Source organism: Rhinatrema bivittatum, chromosome 15 (assembly GCF_901001135.1).
Source record: "Rhinatrema bivittatum chromosome 15, aRhiBiv1.1, whole genome shotgun sequence".
Classification (NCBI taxonomy): Eukaryota; Metazoa; Chordata; class Amphibia; order Gymnophiona; family Rhinatrematidae; genus Rhinatrema; species Rhinatrema bivittatum.
In genome coordinates, this window is record NC_042629.1 from 23,632,878 (window position 1) to 23,652,731 (window position 19,854).

The 19,854-nt window shown below is 45.8% G+C and overlaps 1 protein-coding gene across 3 annotated transcripts in view; it reads left to right on the forward strand.

Annotated features, from left to right (window-relative positions):
• The window catches only part of USP25 (ubiquitin specific peptidase 25), a 136,614-nt gene that overhangs the window by 60,744 nt on the left and 56,016 nt on the right, over nucleotides 1-19,854 (forward strand). For all 3 annotated transcript variants that reach the window (XM_029577895.1, XM_029577896.1, XM_029577897.1), the window contains exons 12-17: nucleotides 5,173-5,268; nucleotides 7,693-7,854; nucleotides 11,419-11,636; nucleotides 11,916-11,986; nucleotides 13,105-13,333; nucleotides 14,193-14,393. In XM_029577895.1, coding sequence (XP_029433755.1) covers nucleotides 5,173-5,268; nucleotides 7,693-7,854; nucleotides 11,419-11,636; nucleotides 11,916-11,986; nucleotides 13,105-13,333; nucleotides 14,193-14,393 — 977 coding nt within the window. The remainder of the gene's footprint in view (nucleotides 1-5,172; nucleotides 5,269-7,692; nucleotides 7,855-11,418; nucleotides 11,637-11,915; nucleotides 11,987-13,104; nucleotides 13,334-14,192; nucleotides 14,394-19,854) is intronic.

Consider the following 19,854-nt stretch of genomic DNA (forward strand, 5'->3'; position numbering starts at 1 on the left):
CCGGAAGGATTTTCGATGGAGTTTGTCTTGTTAATGCACCAGGCTTTCCTGGCCAGAAAGCAGGCGGGCTTCAGGAGGCAAATTCAGTCAGTGGGTCTTTCCGAGCCGCCGTTCAAGAAGGGTCGACTCTAGGAACAGCAGGCCCGCGGAGGAAGTGATGGTCCCCAGGGGGCCGCAGACCCCTCCCCCCACCCTCCGGAGATCCGGGTTCGGCTCAGGTTCCTGATCTTGGGGACCCTGATCAAGATGCTGCAGATGATGATGATTTGCCCCCACAGAAGGGGATGATCCCAGCATGGTCCGCCTTTTTAAGCAGGAGGAACTACAACACCTTATTCCCCAGGTGTTGGAAGTTCTGGGGCTTAAGATCTCTCAGGAATAATCAGATAGTGATGGGGTTAATCCGGTTCTTGACGGAATACGGGGGCCCACTTTGTCCTTTCCACTGCCTAAAAAGGTTCGCAAGCTGGTGGACCCACGAGTGGGACACACCAGACATGGGGCTCAAGGTGGGCAGAGCTATGGCCAAGCTCTATCCTCTTTCAACGGATGTCTTGGATCTTCTGAAAATTCCGAAGGTGGATGCGGCGGTTTCGACTGTGACAAAGAAGACCACTATTCCGGTAGCAGGTGCTGCCGCTTTAAAAGATATGCAGGACCGTAAGCTGGAGATCCAGTTGAAGCGAGTCTTTGAAGTGGCTGCATTGAGTCTTCGGGCCACGATCTGCGCCAGCCTCATGCAGAGGGCATGTTTGTGCTGGGTTCAGGCCTCTAACACCACTACAGGAGCTGGCAGTGGTGCTGCCTTGGAGGGTGCTTGTTTGGAGGTGGGCATCGCATATGTAGCAGATGTGCTTTACAACCTAGTGCGAACTTCAGCGCGCAGCATGGTTTTTGTAGTGGCTACAGCTGTGTAACCTCCCGGTTAAGGGTAAGTTCCTGTTGGTGAGGAACTGGAGCAGTTGGAAAAGCTACTCGGAGTATCTAAGGGGCATAAGTTGCTGGAAGATAAAAGGCCCACCAGAAAGGTATTTCTTCGCGGCCGCGTTTTCAGGATTCATGCCGATTTTATTCCAGCAGGTATTCCTCTCCTTCCACGTCTAAGCCGACCTCAGGACGGCAACAGTCCTTTCGAGGGGGTCGTCCCCCCGGCCGGGATTCTGGACACCTCTGAACAGGAGGTAGTAAACCCTCCCAATGAAACCACGAGTCCCCATTCCATCGACAAAGCTGTCGGGGGCAGATTGTCCAACTTTTACACGGAATAGGCAAGGATCACCTCAGACCGTTGGGTCCTGGAGGTGATCAGAGAAGGCTACGCTCTAGAGTTTTCACGTTTCGTGCAGGAGGTGTTCGTGGAGTCCCGTGTGGCCTCACGCAGGAAGCGGTACGGGAGACCCTGCAGTGTCTGATCCAGCTACAGGCCATTGTCCCGGTTCCAGAGGCAGAAGAGGTTTGGGGACGTTACTCGGTTTACTTTGTGGTTCCTAAAAAGGAGGGCACATTTCGTCCCATCCTAGACATATAGAAGTTGAACCGTTGTCTCCGAATCTCTCGTTTTTGCATGGAAACCCTGCGGACGGTACTGGCTGCTGTTCGGACAGGGGAATTCCTTGCGTCCCTGGATCTTATGGAGGCTTATCTGCGTAGTCCGATACGGCTATATCACCAGAGGTTTCTACGCTTCAAGGTCTTGGGACAACACTTCCAGTTTCAGGCCCTTCCATTTGGTCTGGTGACGGCTTCTCGAACTTTCGCCAAAATCATGGTGGTGGTAGTGGCCTTCCTTCGCGAGCAGGGGATCCTGGTCCATCTGTACCTGGACGACTGGCTGATTCGCGCCAAGACCAGGGAGGACTGCGAAAGATCGGTTCACATGGTGATGTTCACCTTGAGATCGCTCGGATGGGTCATCAATCTTCAGAAGAGTCACCTGGAACCCACCCAAGAGCTGACCTATTTGGGAGCCCGTTTCGATACCTTGCGAGGCAGAGTCTTTCTGGCGTCAGACCGGGTAGCTAGGTTGCAGAGCCAGATACAGGTGCTTCTTCTCAAACACCCACTGTGTGGCATCATCTGCAAGTGCTGGGATCCATGGCGTCCACCTTAGACTTGGTTCCGTGGGTGTTCGCCCACTTACGTCCGCTACAGCATGCGCTGTTGTCATGGTGGAGTCCGGTGTCGGAGAAGTTCCACCTATCCTTGTCTCTGCTTCCAGAGTCCAAAGCCAATCTGTTATGGTGGCTTTTGCGTGACAGTCTGGAGAAGGGGGTGGGTTTGAACCCACCGAATTGGCTGATAGTCTCCACCGATGCGAGTCTGTCAGGTTGGGGAGCTGTGTGCAACACTAGATCCGCCCAAGGGCTTTGGTCTCCAACAGAGGGCTCGTGGTCCATCAATCGTCTCGAGACGAGCAGTACGTCTTGCCCTACAAGCGTTTCTACTCTGGATTCAGGGACTCATGGTTCGAGTGTTCTCCGACAATGCAACGATGGTGGCCTACATCAACTGACAGGGCGGGATGAGAAGTCCCGGAGTGGCGCTCGAAGCACGTCTTCTGTTCGCTTGGGCGGAGCATCATCTCGGGGGATTTGCCGCGTCGCATGTCGCAGGTGTGGACAAACGTGCAGCAGGCAGATTTTCTCAACAGGCGACAACTCGACCCAGGAGAGTGGGAACTGTCCCCCGAAGCATGGAACCGCATTTGTGCCAGATGGGGGGGGGTGTCCCCACAGTTGGATCTGACTGCTTCTTCAGCCATCGAAAAGAACAAGGCTCAGTCGGTCTCGACGCTCTGGTGTGCCTCTGGCCAAAGGGGATTCTGTTGTATGCCTTTCCCCCCTGGCCTCTCATCGGTCGGTTTCTCCGCATAGAACTCCACCCCGGAAGGGTGGTGCTGGTTGCTCCAGAGTGGCCATGCTGCCTATGGTTTGCGGATCTGATTCGCTTGACACTAGAGGGTCCTTTGCAGCTGACTCATCTACCGCATCCTCTTCGTTGAGGTCCCATCTTTTCGTATTGGGAGGATCGCTTCTCTCTCGCGGCTTGGCTTTTGAGAGGCGATGTTTACGATTGAGTGGTTATTCTGAGCAAGTTATTTCCACTCTATTGCAGGCAAGACGTCCGTCCACTTCCCTGGCTTATGTGAGGGTATGGAGGCTCTTTGAGACCTGGTGTCATCAGCGCTCTTGTGATCCTTTAACGGTCGAGGTCTCTCTGGTACTGGATTTTCTGCAACAGGGGCTCAAGAAGGGTTTGGCGTTCAATTCTCTTTGGGTCCAGGTAGCGGCTTTGGGAGCCTTGTGGGAAAAGTTTGCCAGTGGTTCGCTTGCAGCACACCCTGACATTGTTCAATTTCTCAAGGGGGTCAAACATTTACGACTTCCCGTCCGTGCGGGGTGTCCAGATTGGAGTTTAAATCTTGTATTGCGTGTGCTCTGTGGCGCTCCTTTCGAACCTCTACGCACCGCTTCCCTGAAAGATCTAACCTTGAAGATGGTGTTCTTGGTGGCCATTTGCTCGGCGCATTGGATTTCTGAATCGCAGGCCCTGTTGTGCCATGACCCTTTTTTGCGGATTCACGACGATAGGGTGACTTCACGCACAGTTCCTTTCTTTGTTCCTAAGGTGGTTTCGGCCTTTCATGTTAATCAGACAGTGGAGCTTCCATGGTTCCCGCAGGGTTCCAGGGGGTCGCTTCAGGACAAGGATCTTCTTCTTTTGGATGTACGTCGGGTCTTATTGCGTTATCTAAAGGTCACCAATTACTTCAGATGCTCCGATCATTTGTTCATTCTTTTCAGGGGTGCAAAGAAAGGGGACAAGGCGTCTAAAGCAACCATTTCTCGATGGATTAAAGAGACTATTACTTCAGCATACTTGGTCAGCGGCCGCCAAGTGCCGTTGGGTCTCCGATCTCATTCCACCAGGGCTCAGGCTACTTCCTGGGCGGAGTGTCAGTTGCTATCACCTCAGGAGATCTGCCGGGCGGCGGTGTGGTCCTCTTTGTATACATTTACTAAACATTATCGCTTGGACGTTAAGGCCTCTGATGAGGCTTCCTTCAGTGCAAGTGTTTTACGCGCGGGTCTTTCGGGTTCCCGCCCAGTGTAGGGTGGCTTGGGTACATCCCACTTCTCTGGACTGATCCTTGTACGTATAGGGAAAAGAAAATTGGTTCTTAGCTGCTAATTTTCGTTCCTATAGTACCAAGGATCAGTCCAGAGGCTCACCCCTTACTTTAGTTACCGAAAGACTGTGTTGGCTACAATTTGCCTAGTTTTTCATAGAGCTCCTTTTTTCCAGATTACGATTGTTGGAGCAGTTTTTTTCTAACAGTTTATTTACTCATGTTGTTTCCTTGGGGCGAAGTGGGGGACAGTGGTTTTTGGTCGCCCCTTCGCCCGTTAGTATTGGTTGTTTGGCTTGGGTACAGGTCCATACTGAGGGACTGTAGGTGGCACTCTCGTTATGTAGCAGTGCCCAAAGTTCTAATTGCTCTCTGACTCCACCTGCTGGTAGGGATACACAACCCACTTCTCTGGACTGATCCTTGGTACTATAGGAACGAAAATTAGCAGGTAAGAACCAATTTTCTTTTATAGAGTCCTTATTTTATGCTATTTAAAAGATATTCTGCAATGCAAGAGAGCCCTACTGAGACATCAAAGTGCTCTGTAACTTCGACCTGCATATACGACTTTCAGTCCATCATCCTTAAGGGAGACATGGGTTAAAGTCTTGTGTTCATGTGCAGTGACTCATTTTGGGCCCTTGGTTTTATAGCAAAAACTGTCCCATTGGTGTTTTGATTATATCCATTATACTAATTGTCCCCTAGCTCCAGAATTGCATAAGTAATGCTGTGAACCTCAGGCCTGCGTCTCCCAAATATATTGTGAACATGTGGAGCTGTTTGATACAGTGTGTATCAACAAGGGCCACTATGAGGTGGCACACATGGGTAAAGTCACCATGCGCTGCGTGATAAGCCGTACTGCCCAGGGTAATCTCTTTCCCTTGCATTAAACAGTACTAGCAATGCATAGTGAGAAAAAAGGACCTTGCATCACATGCCTCATCACTGCATTTGGTCACAATGACTTTTGGGTCTGGTACGTTACCAGTACACTGAGGCCGATTAGTGATAAGCTTTTTTTCTTTTTTTAATAGATATATGCACAAAAATCGGGAAATAACAAGAATTAAGCGTGATGAAATCAAGAGACTTAAAGAACACCTTACGCTTCTACAGCAGAGACTGGAACGGTACCGTAAGCTAATATTTCAGACTTAAATACAAAATGGTTAATAGTAGAACCTGAATTTGTGCCTTTTTAATGTCAACTATATTTTAATTTAATACAGCAATCTCTGGGCTTTATAATTTTACAGCAGGCACTGTTTAATTTCCAAATTTGTATTCCTGATTTTTCAAGAAGACTTGCGCAAAGTGGATCACACCAACTCCAGCATAATAAGGGCATACACGGCAAATATGCATTGCAAAAAGAATACATAAAAGATGTGTATCTCACAAAAAATATTCCTACCTAAAAATCCACATCGAGCAGTGGGCGTTCCATAAACACTGCTTCCACAACCTTGCATTCCCAGAGTTAATTTATTTTCTCTCTTCTGCCGTCTTTGAAGATTTCCCAGGAATGAGATTGCTTAATTCAAATATACTTAAGAACATAAGAAATTGCCATGCTGGGTCAGACCAAGGGTCCATCAAGCCCAGCATCCTGTTTCCAACAGAGGCCAAACCAGGCCACAAGAACCTGGCAATTACCCAAACACCTAGAAGATCCCATGCTACTGATGCAATTAATAGCAGTGACTATTCCCTAAGTAAACTTGATTAATAGCAGTTAATGGACTTCTCTTCCAAGAACTTATCCAAACCTTTTTTGAACCCAGCTACACTAACTGCACTAACCACATCCTCTGGCAACAAATTCCAGAGATTTATTGTGCGTTGAGTGAAAAAGAATTTTCTCCGATTAGTCTTAAATGTGCTACTTGCTAACTTCATGGAATGCCCCCTAGTCCTTCTATTATTCGAAAGTGAAAAATAACCGAGTCACATCTACTCGTTCAAGACCTCTCATGATCTTAAAGACCTCTATGATATCCCCCCTCAGCCGTCTCTTCTCCAAGCTGAACAGCCCTAACCTCTTCAGCCTTTCCTCATAGGGGAGCTGTTCCATCCCCTTTATCATTTTGGTTGCCCTTCTCTGTACCTTCTCCATTGCAACTATATCTTTTTTGAGATACGGCGACCAGAATTGTACACAGTATTCAAGGTGTGGTCTCACCATGGAGCGATATAGAGGCATTATGACATTTTCCGTTTTATTAACCATTCCCTTCCTAATAATTCCTAACATTTTATTTGCTTTTTTGACTGCTGCACCACACTGAGCTGACGATTTCAATGTATTATCTACTATGACGCCTAGATCTCTTTCTTGGGTGGTAGCTCCTAATATGGAACCTAACATCGTGTAACTACAGCTAGGGTTATTTTTCCCTATATGCAACACCTTGCACTTGTCCACATTAAATTTCATCTGCCATTTGGTTGCCCAATCTTCCAGTCTTGCAAGGTCCTCCTGTAATGTATCACAGTCTGCTTGTGATTTAACTACTCTGAATAATTTTGTATCATCTGCAAATTTGATAACGTCACTCATCATATTCCTTTCCAGATCATTGATATATATATTGAAAAGCACCGGTCCAAGTACAGATCCCTGAGGCACTCCACTGTTTACCCTTTTCCACTGAGAAAATTGACCATTTAGTCCTACTCTCTGTTTCCTGTCTTTTAACCAGTTTGTAATCCACGAAAGGACATCGCCTCCTATCCCATGACTTTTTAGTTTTCGTAGAAGCCTCTCATGAGGGACTTTGTCAAACGCCTTCTGAAAATCCAAATACACTACATCTACCGGTTCACCTTTATCCACATGTTTATTAACCCCTTCAAAAAAATGAAGCAGGTTTGTTAGGCAAGACTTCCCTTGGGTAAATCCATGTTGACTGTGTCCCATTAAATCATGTCTTTCTATATGCTCTACAATTTTGATCTTGAGGATAGTTTCCACTATTTTTCCCGGCACTGAAGTTAGGCTCACTGGTCTATAGTTACCCGGATCACCCCTGGAGCCTTTTTTAAATATTGGGGTTACACTTTTTTAAATATTGGGGTTACACTTTTTCTTACTATTTTATTTTCTTGTCCCCTGTTGGTTTGCTACCACCATTTGTGAGCTGTTCCCATGGAGCTTTTTTACACGTACGTTTGTGTTTCTTCAGGAAAGGGCCAGCCCCCCCCCCCCCCCCAAGCAGGGGAGGAAGAGCAGAGTTGAGTCGCGTTATCGCAGTGCTCCAGTGGGGTGGGGGTGGTTTCTCTATTGGAGAACACTGTGAAAAGGGGTCTGGTCCTCATCTTTACAGGAGCAAGGCCGGTGGGAGCTCCAGCAGTGTGTGTTTATAAAATGTATAACCTAATGCAAATACTCCATCCTGAACCTGGCTGTTACCCCAACTCTGCACTTCATTATAATTTAAATCCTTTAATTTCTTAAGTTTGGATATAATTTTATTTCTTTTAATGATAATTAGCCTTTATTTTCACTCTGTAGATTTCCTTTTGTGATCTGAATAGTGTTTTCCCTCTGAAAGGTATTTAAGTTACGGCTCTGGGCCTAAACGGTTCCCTTTGGCGGACGTTCTACAGTACGCTCTTGAGTTTGCCTCCAGTAAACCTATGTGCACGTCTCCGGTTGATGACATTGATACCAGCGCTCCCACCAGTGGTGCCGTCACATCACAGACAATGCCAAGGTAAGTGCCAGGTCTTCTGTGCATGGCTTTGCTTACTAGATCTATGATGTTCTCACTCAACTGTTTGTATGCTAGTGGATGAAATATTGGACACAAAACAGGACCATGCATTTATGGGAGAAGACTGCATATTTAGGTTGAAGTTCCTGTCCTCCCTTGCTGATTTGAGAACAGATGTCATTACCTCCCTCCCCACTGCTTCCTTTTTGCAGTGATCCCTCCTGACCATTTGTGTAAAATCTTATTTATTCAGGGACTGCCATAATAATACTAAAAGGGACAACACTTATTAGGGAACCAAAAATAAGAAAATAAGTTACAAAAGCATGCGTAGCATCCTGCGCTTATCAGGTTACAGAATTAACTCTAGAATCACATCAGTCTAGCTTTGACTTGCACATATAAAAGGCTGAAGAGCCATATCTTGCTCACCCACTAAACAAGACCTACAACACAAGGAACTACATTGGCGCAAGGCCCTCGCAGGCCTCCTACAAAGCCTCCATGAACCACTATAGCACCACTATTTTACGCACCAAGAAAGACTTCTTCGCCAAAAATATCCATAGCTTTCTCTATGACCCTAAGGCTCTATTTTCTTATGTCTCAGTACTCACTAAACCAGTCCCACCAACCATCCCAGAAGAAGAAGCCCAAAATAAATCCACGGAATTGGCCATATTCTTTAAGAAAAAAATCAACAACTTACTAGCTCCACTGATCACGTCAGCCAACCAACCTCCTCCTGTATACAACACACCCTGTCTACCCAGAAACCTTCACTCAAATCATTCGAACTCACATCTTCCCTGGAAATCGAATCCATACTCAAGGACATGAAGCCTTCGTCCCATCCTTCCGACCACATTCCTACTAAACTCTTACTTACCATCCCCAACACCATAGCCAAGCCTCTAGCAGATATTATAAATTGCTCCCTTTCCCAAGGATCTGTCCCCGACTCCTTGAAACTTGCATCACTCAAACCTCTACTCAAGAAACCCAACTTGGATCCAGAAAACTCTGCTAACTTCCGTCCCATCGCCAAACTAATGGAAAAAGTCAACAATCAACTCTACAATTACCTTGACGTCCACAACATTCTCTACCCTTCCCAGTTCGGATTCCGGAAACGCCTAAACAGGGAATCCCTTCTAATCTCGCTTACAGACAACATCCTATTGGGCCTAGATAAAGGCCAATCCTATCTATTGGCTCTACTCGACATCTCAGCAGCGTTCGACACAGAGAACCACTCAATTCTCATCAACCGACTTTCGGACATCGGCATCTCTGGCACCACCCTCAGCTGGTTTAAATCCTTCCTCAATAACAGGATCTACAAGGTCAGAATAAACAACAAAGAATCCCACCCCGTTTCTTCCACTCATGGAGTACCTCAGGGCTCGTCTCTTTCCCCTACACTGTTTAACATTTATCTGCTTCCCCTTTGCCAGCTTCTATCAACTCTTAACCTGACCCACTTCATCTATGCTGACGACGTGCAGATCTTGATTCCCATCTCAGATCCCATCGCTGAAACCCTAAATTTCTGGAACAGTTGTCTTCACTCCATCAACCGTCTCCTCTCCAACCTCAACCTTGTCCTCAATACTTCCAAAACTGAGCTCCTTTTCATCCCATCAGTGAACCACGTAGGAGACCTAGGAGCTATTCTAGACACCCGAATGAATTTCAAAAAATTTATAAACACCACCACAAAAGAATGCTTCTATAAGCTACATGTTCTAAAACAGCTCAGACCCCTCTTACACCATCATGATTACTGCTCAGTCCTCCAGGCCATACTGTTTTCAAAAATTGATTACTGTAATGCTTTACTCCTCTGCCTTCCTGCCTCCACAACTAAACCATTACAGATGATACAGAACGCCGCAGCTCAGATCTTAACCAATTCAAGGCGAAGAGACCATATCACCCCTATCCTCAAAAACTTACACTGGCTTCCCATCAACTATAGAATCCTGTTTAAGACCATGATCATTATCCACAAAACATTCTACCTTCAATCTACACTCCACCTCAAAATTCCGCTCAACCTTCACTCCTCCGCAAGACCGATCAGAGCGGCATATAAAGGATCTCTACACGAAATCCTCACTTCACCCCTCCATTAGGGTCCGGCACTGTCTACTGCCGGACCCTCCCAATGGAACTCATTACCACCAGAGCTTCGACAGGAACAATGCCCTTTCACCTTCAGAAAGAAACTGAAAACATGGCTTTTCAAACTAGCCTTCCCCTAACCAATTCATAATCCCCTGTCAGTTCTACTCTGTTCCATTATAACTTCAGTAACTCTGGCTGCCCTCTGGCTCCAACCTATTATTAGGCAAGCCACCCTGATAGATTCGCAGCCCCTCCCCCCCTTCACACACTGCCTGGTCTTTCTCCCTCCCCCCTCCGCCCTGACCTCGACATTTCCCTTCCAACCCTTAACACCGCCACCGTCAATCCCGTATAGATTTACGAGCCCCTGAAGAACTGACTGTTTGTTTGATCTCCTACATGGTTCCTCGTCAAGTTAAGTTTATAAACTACTTATTGTTTTCACTATAATAGAACTATGTTCAGCCAATTCTTCCTTGCTCTCTTGTCCCGAGTTGCATCACCCTGTTTTTTGTAACTTCCTCCTATTCGTTTGGTTATCCCCTGTTATGCTGTAAACCGGTACGATAAGATATTTATCTTGAGCATCGGTATATTAAAATATTCTAAATAAATAAAATAAATAAATAAATATACCAGACTTGCAGTGATGCACGCTCTCTGGGTCCTTAGTCTGAAACTAGAAAAGGCAACCTCTGTCACTGAAGCAACAGGGATTGTACAGCCCTCTAGTCACAAATATCTGTAGTGTGGGTCCAGCTCGGCTGTGCCCTTCGTCTCTGCAAGTTGCTTTTAGCCCAGGTGCAGGGAGGCTTAAGCAGCACTCGGATGGGTCGTCTCTTCTTCTGGATGGATAGTGATCGACTGACGAGGACCCTTAGTGCTTGCTCTCTGCTACTTTTACAGGGCTCACCAATGCATAATTCAGTGTCTTCATGCATAGTAATGAGGAGACACAAGTTAGAGTGATAGGCTCTCTGTTCGCGCCTTTCCTTAGTTCTGTGTCTCTGTCTCGTGGTTCAAATCAGGAGCGTCTTGAAGCTTACCAGTTAGCAAGTGGCATGTAACTGATAATCTTTCCTTCATAGATTGATCCCACTATATTCTGCCTCACAGGTTCACACAGTACCAATTGTCCTCTTATCTTTCCCTGCTCGCAGGGCACCTCTTTATGGCTGGCATACTCAGTAAATCTGCCAGTTGGGCATGTACATAGAGGTCTGGCAGATCTCTTCAGCTCTGCTTTATCCACAGAGCAGTATAGACCAATGTCCAGTTCTGCTGACGTCCCAGAATCTGTCTTTGCTGGTTATCCTGTTTAGCCAGAACTGGCTCTCCCCTACACTGCGATTCTGATATTTGTGATTGAAGACTCTGATATATAGCTGAGAGATAACAAAGTTCCTTATGTTGTTTCTTAATTTTTTTTGTTAGCACAAACAGCACAACAGAACAGCAGGGGCTGCCTTCTGTGGAGCTGCCCAGCACGTCCCCTTCTCAAAGATCAGTAATTCACAAACCCTTCACTCAGTCCCGAATACCTCCAGACCTGCCCATGCATCCAGCACCGAGGCACATAACTGATGAGGAGCTTGGAGTGCTAGAGGGCTGCTTACACCGGTGGAGGACGGAAGTGGAAAACGACACTAGAGGTACGACAATGTAGCCAGTAAGGGCTATTTTGTTATATTTTTATGCCACCTTCCTTGAAAGGAGCTCAACCCAAGGCACTTTGCATCAAGCAAATGTTGGGGGTGTATTGGATTTTTTGAGAAGTATTTTGTTATATTATGAAAGTTATTGTCTTATTAATATGGTTACTGCTGGTATACAGAAATGTGATAGTGTAAATAGATATATTCTGAGATCCAGTTAGGACATTTGTGAACTAGGTCTGACTCTTGGTTATCCTGGTGCCCTTCTCCCCTTAGATCTGCAGGAAAGCATCAGCAGAATCCATCGGACAATTGAACTGATGTATTCTGACAAGCATATGGTTCAGGTAGGTAAAATCTTTCCTTACTGTGCTAGAAAATACGATTAAAAAAATTGAGATTCAGATTTTTTTAAATGCATTTGCTCCTTGCTTATTTTATTTTACTTGTGGAGGTTATAACCATATAATGTATCCAAGCAGTTTGTGGCTGCAGTTTGTGGCTGCAATGACATTGTCCAGTGGACAATGCAATGACATTGTCCACTGGAAGGAAAAAAAAACCATTTATTCTTTCCTTTTTCTTCCTCTTCACCAAGTTCTGCCACCCTTGTTAATTGTAACTGTACTTTCGGTCACCTGAGTTCTAGTTTGATGTATTTAATGCACTCCCGTTTCATGTAAACCAGCAAGATATGTTCTCATGATTGCCGGTATATAAAAACCTTAAATAAATAAATAAATAAATAATTACCTTATTTTGCAGTGGAGTTAGACTGCCTAAACCCAGAAACCTTGTGCACTGGTGTATTCCTCTTCCATGGAAGAGTTCTCCACTGGATTGTTTCTCTGTTTGTAAGCACCGATTGTGTACCCAGTTAGCTTCTGTAGGCTGTAATAGATGGGAGCCCACAGTATAATTCATATTGAAGTTTTATAGGTAATGCTCCTCAAAACTGTGTGATTTCATAACAGGGAAGTTACTCTTCTATACTACTAGAGAAAACGTAGAACTGTACAAATCGCTGGTGAGGCCGGAATTATTCCGATGGTTCCCTTGAGATCTCACTAGATTTAGAGAAGTGCTTTCTAGTAGCAGGAACGGCATCTTCAGCCAACTTCTATGAAGTGTTCATGTTGTTTCCTTATTGAATGCCATAACATTAAGAAGAAACAGCTTGGCAATCCTCCTATAAGGGCACATGCAGGATTCAGTAGCCTGTACATTGTAATTCAACATGTCCCTAGATGGAGAATTTTGGCCAGCTAGGTTACACCTTCTGTATTGGGATTTAGCTAGTTACCATTCCTGCTCTTGTGAAAAGCGCTGCAAGGTCTCTGTCTTCCTCAGAGTAGGCAGAAGCTGATTTTTTAGCATCTTGGCCACAGTGATTAGATTCCCAGGGATGGGCTTTTTTGCCAGAAATGTGGTGGTCATATAAGCCTCTGTATGTTGCTATATTTAGGTTCCCTATCGGTTACATGCTGTGCTGGTTCATGAAGGTCAAGCTAATGCCGGACACTACTGGGCATACATCTTTGACCACCACCAGGAAAGATGGATGAAGTACAATGATATCTCTGTGGCAAAGTCAACGTGGGAAGAATTGGAACGTGATTCCTTTGGTGGCTACAGGAACGCTAGTGCATACTGCCTAATGTATATTAATGATAAGGAACAGCACTTAATACAAGGTGAGTAACCCTGTCACTATGGTACTGTGTAGCTTTAAAGGACAGGTAATACTGTATTTTTTTTTTCCCTAGGGTTGAATTCATATATTTCTTTTGGGGCTTAGTAGTATCACCTTTCAGGGGAGTTTGAGGCATCTTGGTAACCACCTTGCATCTAAATTTCATGCCTCCTTAGATTGAAATGATTAAAATCTTCTCATTACTCTTGCATTGACCCAGTGTGTTGCGGTGTGGCACTCAAAGCCTGTTGGTTGGGAGTAGGTATGAAGTGGTATGTGAGATCATCAAGACTGAAAGGGCAGAAGTGAAGCATTAGCACATGTAACATGAGCAAGACTAGGCAATGCTGTTTTTAACCTTTTGAGTATATAAAATATATTTTTGTCTAATTTGGGAGTGTTTTTATTTTATGGTATATTCGTGGTTAGGGTAAGGAAAAGGCACTGAGCCCAGTTCTGATTTGAATTTGACAGCCAGCCTGGTTGGCGCAGAGGTCCAGAGCCTCTCACTGATACCTGTGTATCTCCTTAGTGCCTCCCTTCAACTTTCCTTTCGTATGGAAAATAAGTGAGGGAAAGATGCTTGCAATTGAAATGCAAGCCCAAAACTAATCCGCATCTTAATCTGGCAGTAGGATATAAAGGGATGCCAGTTCAAGTTAACTAATCCAGAGAGAAATACTGGGGTTGTAGAGCGGGTAGGATACAATGAAAAATAATTCCATATAATCAGATTAAAAGGTGGTGTAAGATCATGTGTGCTAATTAATGTTTGTCCTTTCTCCTCCCCAAGCCCTGTTTGATCATTGTTTTGTTTTTTTTTTTGCTCTATGAAATGTGTGAATTATATGTTGTTACAGAGGAATTTGACAAGGAAACCGATCAGGTGCTTAACGGAATGGATGCCTTGCCTCCTGATTTAAGGAACTATGTCAAGGAAGACAACCGTCGCTTTGCGAGGGAGCTGGAGGAGTGGGATGCAGAGCAAACTCGTAAGGCACAGCAGGAAAAGACGGCGAATCTGCCAGCACCCAGGGAGCCTGAGCCCTCCAGCACCGCAGGTTAGTGCAGAGAGCCCGCCAGCAGGAAATACCACAGTGCACTGAAGATCAGGTTTGCTGGTCAGCGGCACTGCTTGCTGCTTGTGCATTGATCTTTCGATAGAACAGCGGGTAATCGAGCAAATAAGCTAAATTTGCTCGATTACCCACTGTTCTATCGAACAGCGGGTAAAGCGAACTTAAAAAAAAAAAAAAAAATCGCCGAGGCACACGGAAAAGGCAGAACACAGCGGTGAGTCTAGCCGTGCCCCTTCCACCGCAGCCGGCCTATCAGGAGCTGACCAAGCTCCCTTTAAAAAAGCAGTGATTCCAGCGGCCTCCCTCTTTGCCGTCCACCCCCCTGCGATCGGCTCCTTCATCTTTGCCGGGGCTCGCGCGATCGGCGCAGCCCATTCGGGGCAAGAGCTCGCTCACCCACGAGGGTGAGCCGTGCAGAGCAAACAGCCAAACTTAAAAAAAAGAAAAAAAAATCACCAAGGCACACGGAAAAGGCAGAACACAGCGGTGAGTCTAGCCGCGCCCCTTCCACCCCAGCCGGCCTATCAGGAGCCGACCAAGCTCCCTTTAAAAAAGCAGTGATTCCGGCAGCGTCGCGCGCCTGAAGGAGCGCGACCTAAGGGGCCTGCCCCCTTAGTGTGCCCCTTCGTGAGCCCCAGGGCAGGGCAGTAGCTCCCCACGCCTGCTACCATTCCCTTACATTACTACACCCGATCTTCAACCAACATCCCCTAGCATTCTTCCAGCCTCTACCAGCACTCAACCAGCATTCTGCCAGCAACAGCCAGCAATCTGCCAGCATTCTGCCAGCACTCATCCAGCATTCTTCCAGCCTCTGCCAGCACTCATCCAGCATTCTTCCAGCCTCTGCCAGCACTCAACCAGCATTCTTCCAGCCTCTTCCAGCACTCAACCAGCATTCTTCCAGCAACAGCCAGCACTCAACTAGCATTCTTCCAGCAACAGCCAGCATTCTTCCAGCCTCTACTAGCAACTGCCAGCATTCTTCCAGCCTCTACCAGCAACTGCCAGCATTCATCCAGCCTCTACCAGCAACTGCCAGCACTCATCCAGCATTCTTCCAGCCTCTACCAGCAACTGCCAGCACTCATCCAGCCTCTACCAGCAACTGCCAGCACTCATCCAGCATTCTTCCAGCCTCTACCAGCAACTGCCAGCATTCATCCAGCATTCTTCCAGCCTCTACCAGCAACTGCCAGCACTCATCCAGCATTCTTCCAGCACACATCCAACATCCATCTAGCCTCTACCAGTACCTCAACTGCTCATCAGACAGACATCTCATCAGACGGATACATATTCAACTCTCTCAAGCAACCCCTAACATGCTCAACCTACACTTCATCACAAAGACACTCTCCCATCCAACCCACTCATAGTGCTCCAGCACCAGCACTCTACCGAGCCCGCCCAGACCCCAACCAACTTCAGCAGACAGAAACTCTTTTTCAACCCTCTCAAACAGCTCCCTCCACACAAGCAATTCCCAACTCTCTCAGCCAACTCACCAGCAGTCATCTCTAAGACCGAATCAGACAGGAAACTCAAAGACCACTATCAACAGCTCATACACACAACAACCCTTTTTTCTACTCCATCTGAGAAGGCACTATGCAAACCTACCCCATCCCTATCATTTATCATCATCACACCCACCACTTGAAGATCTTACAACGAACCCCGAGCCATACTACGAGATCTCTCATCCCAATAATGACTTCTCCCCTTACCCAGCTATTAGGACTCACGATATTCTCCCTAACCCTCTTCAATGCCCAGTCTCTTACAAAGAAAACCTACATCCTTAACGATTATCTGCTGGACTCCAAACCAGACGTCTGTGCTATTACAGAAACCTTGTTCAAAAGCTCTGACATTCCTCTGATAAACCGATACGCCTTTATGACATTTTCTCAATCCCAAGACACAAAAAAAGAGGAGGCGGTCTGCTCCTAGCCACCAAAAAAGAACTCAATCTCAGCCAGCATCCAGTCAAGACATCATCCAAAAAACTGGAACCAGGTCTATTCAAGTCAAAACATATTCAAATTCTTCTAGTATATGCACCACCAGGATTACTAGACACAGATGCCTCCCCTCTTGTAGAAACCATCGCCAAACATATCAACACAGACTCACCAGCGATGATACTGGGGGACTTTAATCTACATGTTGACGCCTCACCACCCACTCCCAACTGTGAAACCTTCCTCACCACACTCGGGGCTATGGGCTTTGAACAAATTATCAATAAACCCACCCATAAAGCAGGACACATGCTCGACCTCATCTTCATAAACTCCAGCCTATTATACAATAACACTCCAGACTGCTCCCCTGTCCCCTGGTCGGACCATTCCCTGATATCAGCTACTCTCACGACTCAAGGAAATCCTATCCAGCCTCAACCTCATTCTACTATACACTTCAGGAAACCATGTGCCTCCGACACTCTCGTTGAATATCTATCCAAGGAACTCTCTAACCTCGATACCACCAACCCCAACTCAGCCCTTCAATCCTGGCGAAATATCACGGAGTCAATAGCCAATAAAATTTGCCCCAAAGCCACAAAAATAATCAACTTGACTCAAAAAAAGAAACAACCCTGGTTCTCACCAGAACTCAAACGGATGAAGCAAGTCCTCAGACACAAGGAAGGCATTTGGCGTAAGGCCCCCAACACCACAACACTATCCGATTATAAACGCACCCTCCATCTCTACAAGAACTCCATTTTACAGACAAAAAGAGACTTCTATGCCAGCAGAATTCATGATATCCAATATGATGCCAGGGCTCTATGCTCTTATGTATCCCAACTCACAAAACCCTCCGCCCCCACCATCCCAGATGACCAGGCTCAAACCAAAGCAAATGAGCTGGCACTCTTCTTTCAGGATAAAATTGCAAACACTCTAGCACTTCTCCCTACCAACTCCATCCCCCCCGTCCCAAACTCCAACACTCCATCTTACCCTGGAGCCACCCTCGACTCCTTCGAGCCCACAACCCCCCTGGAGATAGAGTCCCCTCTCAAGAAGTTGAAACCTTCCAGCCACCCGATGGACCACATCCCAACTAAACTTCTGCTCCTCATCCCAGGCACGATTTCCAGATCACTGACAAACATCATAAACTGCTCCCTAGCCCAAGGAATCTACCCGGATGAGCTAAAAATGGTGTCCCTCAAACCCCTTTTGAAGAAACCCAACCTGGACACAAAAGAACTCGCCAATTTCCGACCCATATCCAACCTCCCTTTTATCGCGAAACTCACAGAGAAAGTGGTCAACACACAACTCTGACTACCTGGAAGAACACAATATCCTATACCCCTCCCAGTACGGCTTCCGTAAATCATCCAGCACAGAAACCCTCCTCATCTCCCTATCAGACCACAATCTCTTGGGCCTAGACAAAGGGCTCTCTTTCCTTCTAGTCCTCCTAGACATCTCTGAGGCTTTCGACACCGTTAATCACGCCATCCTCCTAAATCGCCTCTCAGACATCGGATTATCAGGACACGCCCTCAGATGGTTCAACTCTTTCCTCAACAACAAAAGCTTCAAGGTCAGAATCAATGACAAAGAATCCCCAAACTTCAAATCAACTCGAGGCGTCCCCCAAGGCTCTTCTCTATCACCTACACTCTTCAATATCTACCTACTGCCCCTCTGTCAGCTGCTCACGAACCTAAACTTAATTCACTACCTCTATGCAGATGAAGTACAGATCTTTATCCCCATAAAGGAATCCCTCCCAAAAACTCTTACATACTGGGAAAATTGCCTCAAGTCCATTAATCACCTCCTCTCCAGCCTGAACCTGGTTCTAAATGCAGCCAAGACTGAAATCCTCCTAATCTCCCCCGACCACTCAGCTCTGACAGATCAGACATTCCCCAACTCCCGGATCACACAAGTAAAACCTCTAGTTTAAGGTTATTGTTTTTTGCTAGTATCATGTCCCTACATCATAATTACTATCTTTAAGATATATATATTATTATAGTTGTCGAAGAAACCCTCTTTCATACTCCGTTATTATATACTTATATATCCCTTGTATATTGTTTCATAGAGATTGTTACTTAGACCTTGTTACATAGACCTTTGTATATTGTTTCCTAGAGCTTTTAATTTCTCATATACCTCTTGTATATTTGTTTCACACTTTACTTTTACTGTCCGATGTAAGGGCTATGCCCACAAGTTATTAGTTGTATGTAAACCGATATGATGTGCAAACGGTTATCGGTATATAAGAAACTCCAAATAAATAAATAAATAAGAGACCTAGGAGTTTTCCTCAATAACCATCTGAATCTAAAGAAATCCATCAACACCACCACTAAGGACTGTTTCTATAAGCTTCAAGTTCTGAAAAGACTCAAACCCCTTCTTCATTTTCAGGACTTCAGAACAGTCCTACAGTCAACGCTGTTCTCCAAAACTGACTATTGCAATGCTCTCCTCCTGGGGCTACCCATCTCCGCCACCAAACCACTACAGATGCTCCAGAACGCAGCAGCTAGAATCTTGACCAACACTAACCGGGGAGCTCACATCACTCCCATACTCCGAAACTTACACTGGCTGCCAATAAAATACAGAATATTACACAAGGTACTCACCATAATTCACAAAAACATCCACAATCAATCACCTCTAGACCTTCAGATCCCACTCAAACTCTACGCTTCCGCAAGACCCATCAGAGAAGTATACAAAGGAACTCTATAAGTCCCTTCAACTAAATTCACACACCTAACATCCACCAAAGATCGTGCATTCTCCACAGCGGGCCCTCTCATTTGGAACAATCTGCCGACTGACCTAAGACTGGAACCCTGCCTTCTAACCTTCCGAAAAAAAACTTAAGACCTGGCTTTTCCTCCAAGCCTTCCCCTAATCTCTAAAATGCCAACATACCTCCCAACCAGGATCCACCCCACTAACTAATCTCCCAGCCATTCTCAATGCTTACATATATATTTACCCTCAAGTTTTTTGCTGTCCTTCTACTTCCCGGCTTCTCTAGCCCCCCAAGTTCGATACCCTTGTTATATGTAACTTGTTTTTGCCTTCTTGTCATATGGCTATTTATTTAGTTAGTCCCTAAGTTCCATGTAAACCGATTTGATATGAATCTTTTCATGAAGGTTGGTATATAAAAATGTCAAATAAAATAAATAAATTAAACATGTGGGGCAAGAAAATGCTGAAAGCGGAGGGCATGTTGCATGCAGAAGTGTGGATGGTTTCTCCTGAAAAAGTTGGAATCATTTATAAACTGATTTGGAAACTGGCCTGCTTTGTGATTCACCCTCTGTTGCTCCTAAGCTTGGTTGATGCTTATAAAACGTAAGAAATTATTCATTAGCAATACATCTTTATTAAAATTTATGACTCGCTTATACACATGTACGTTATCTTTTGAG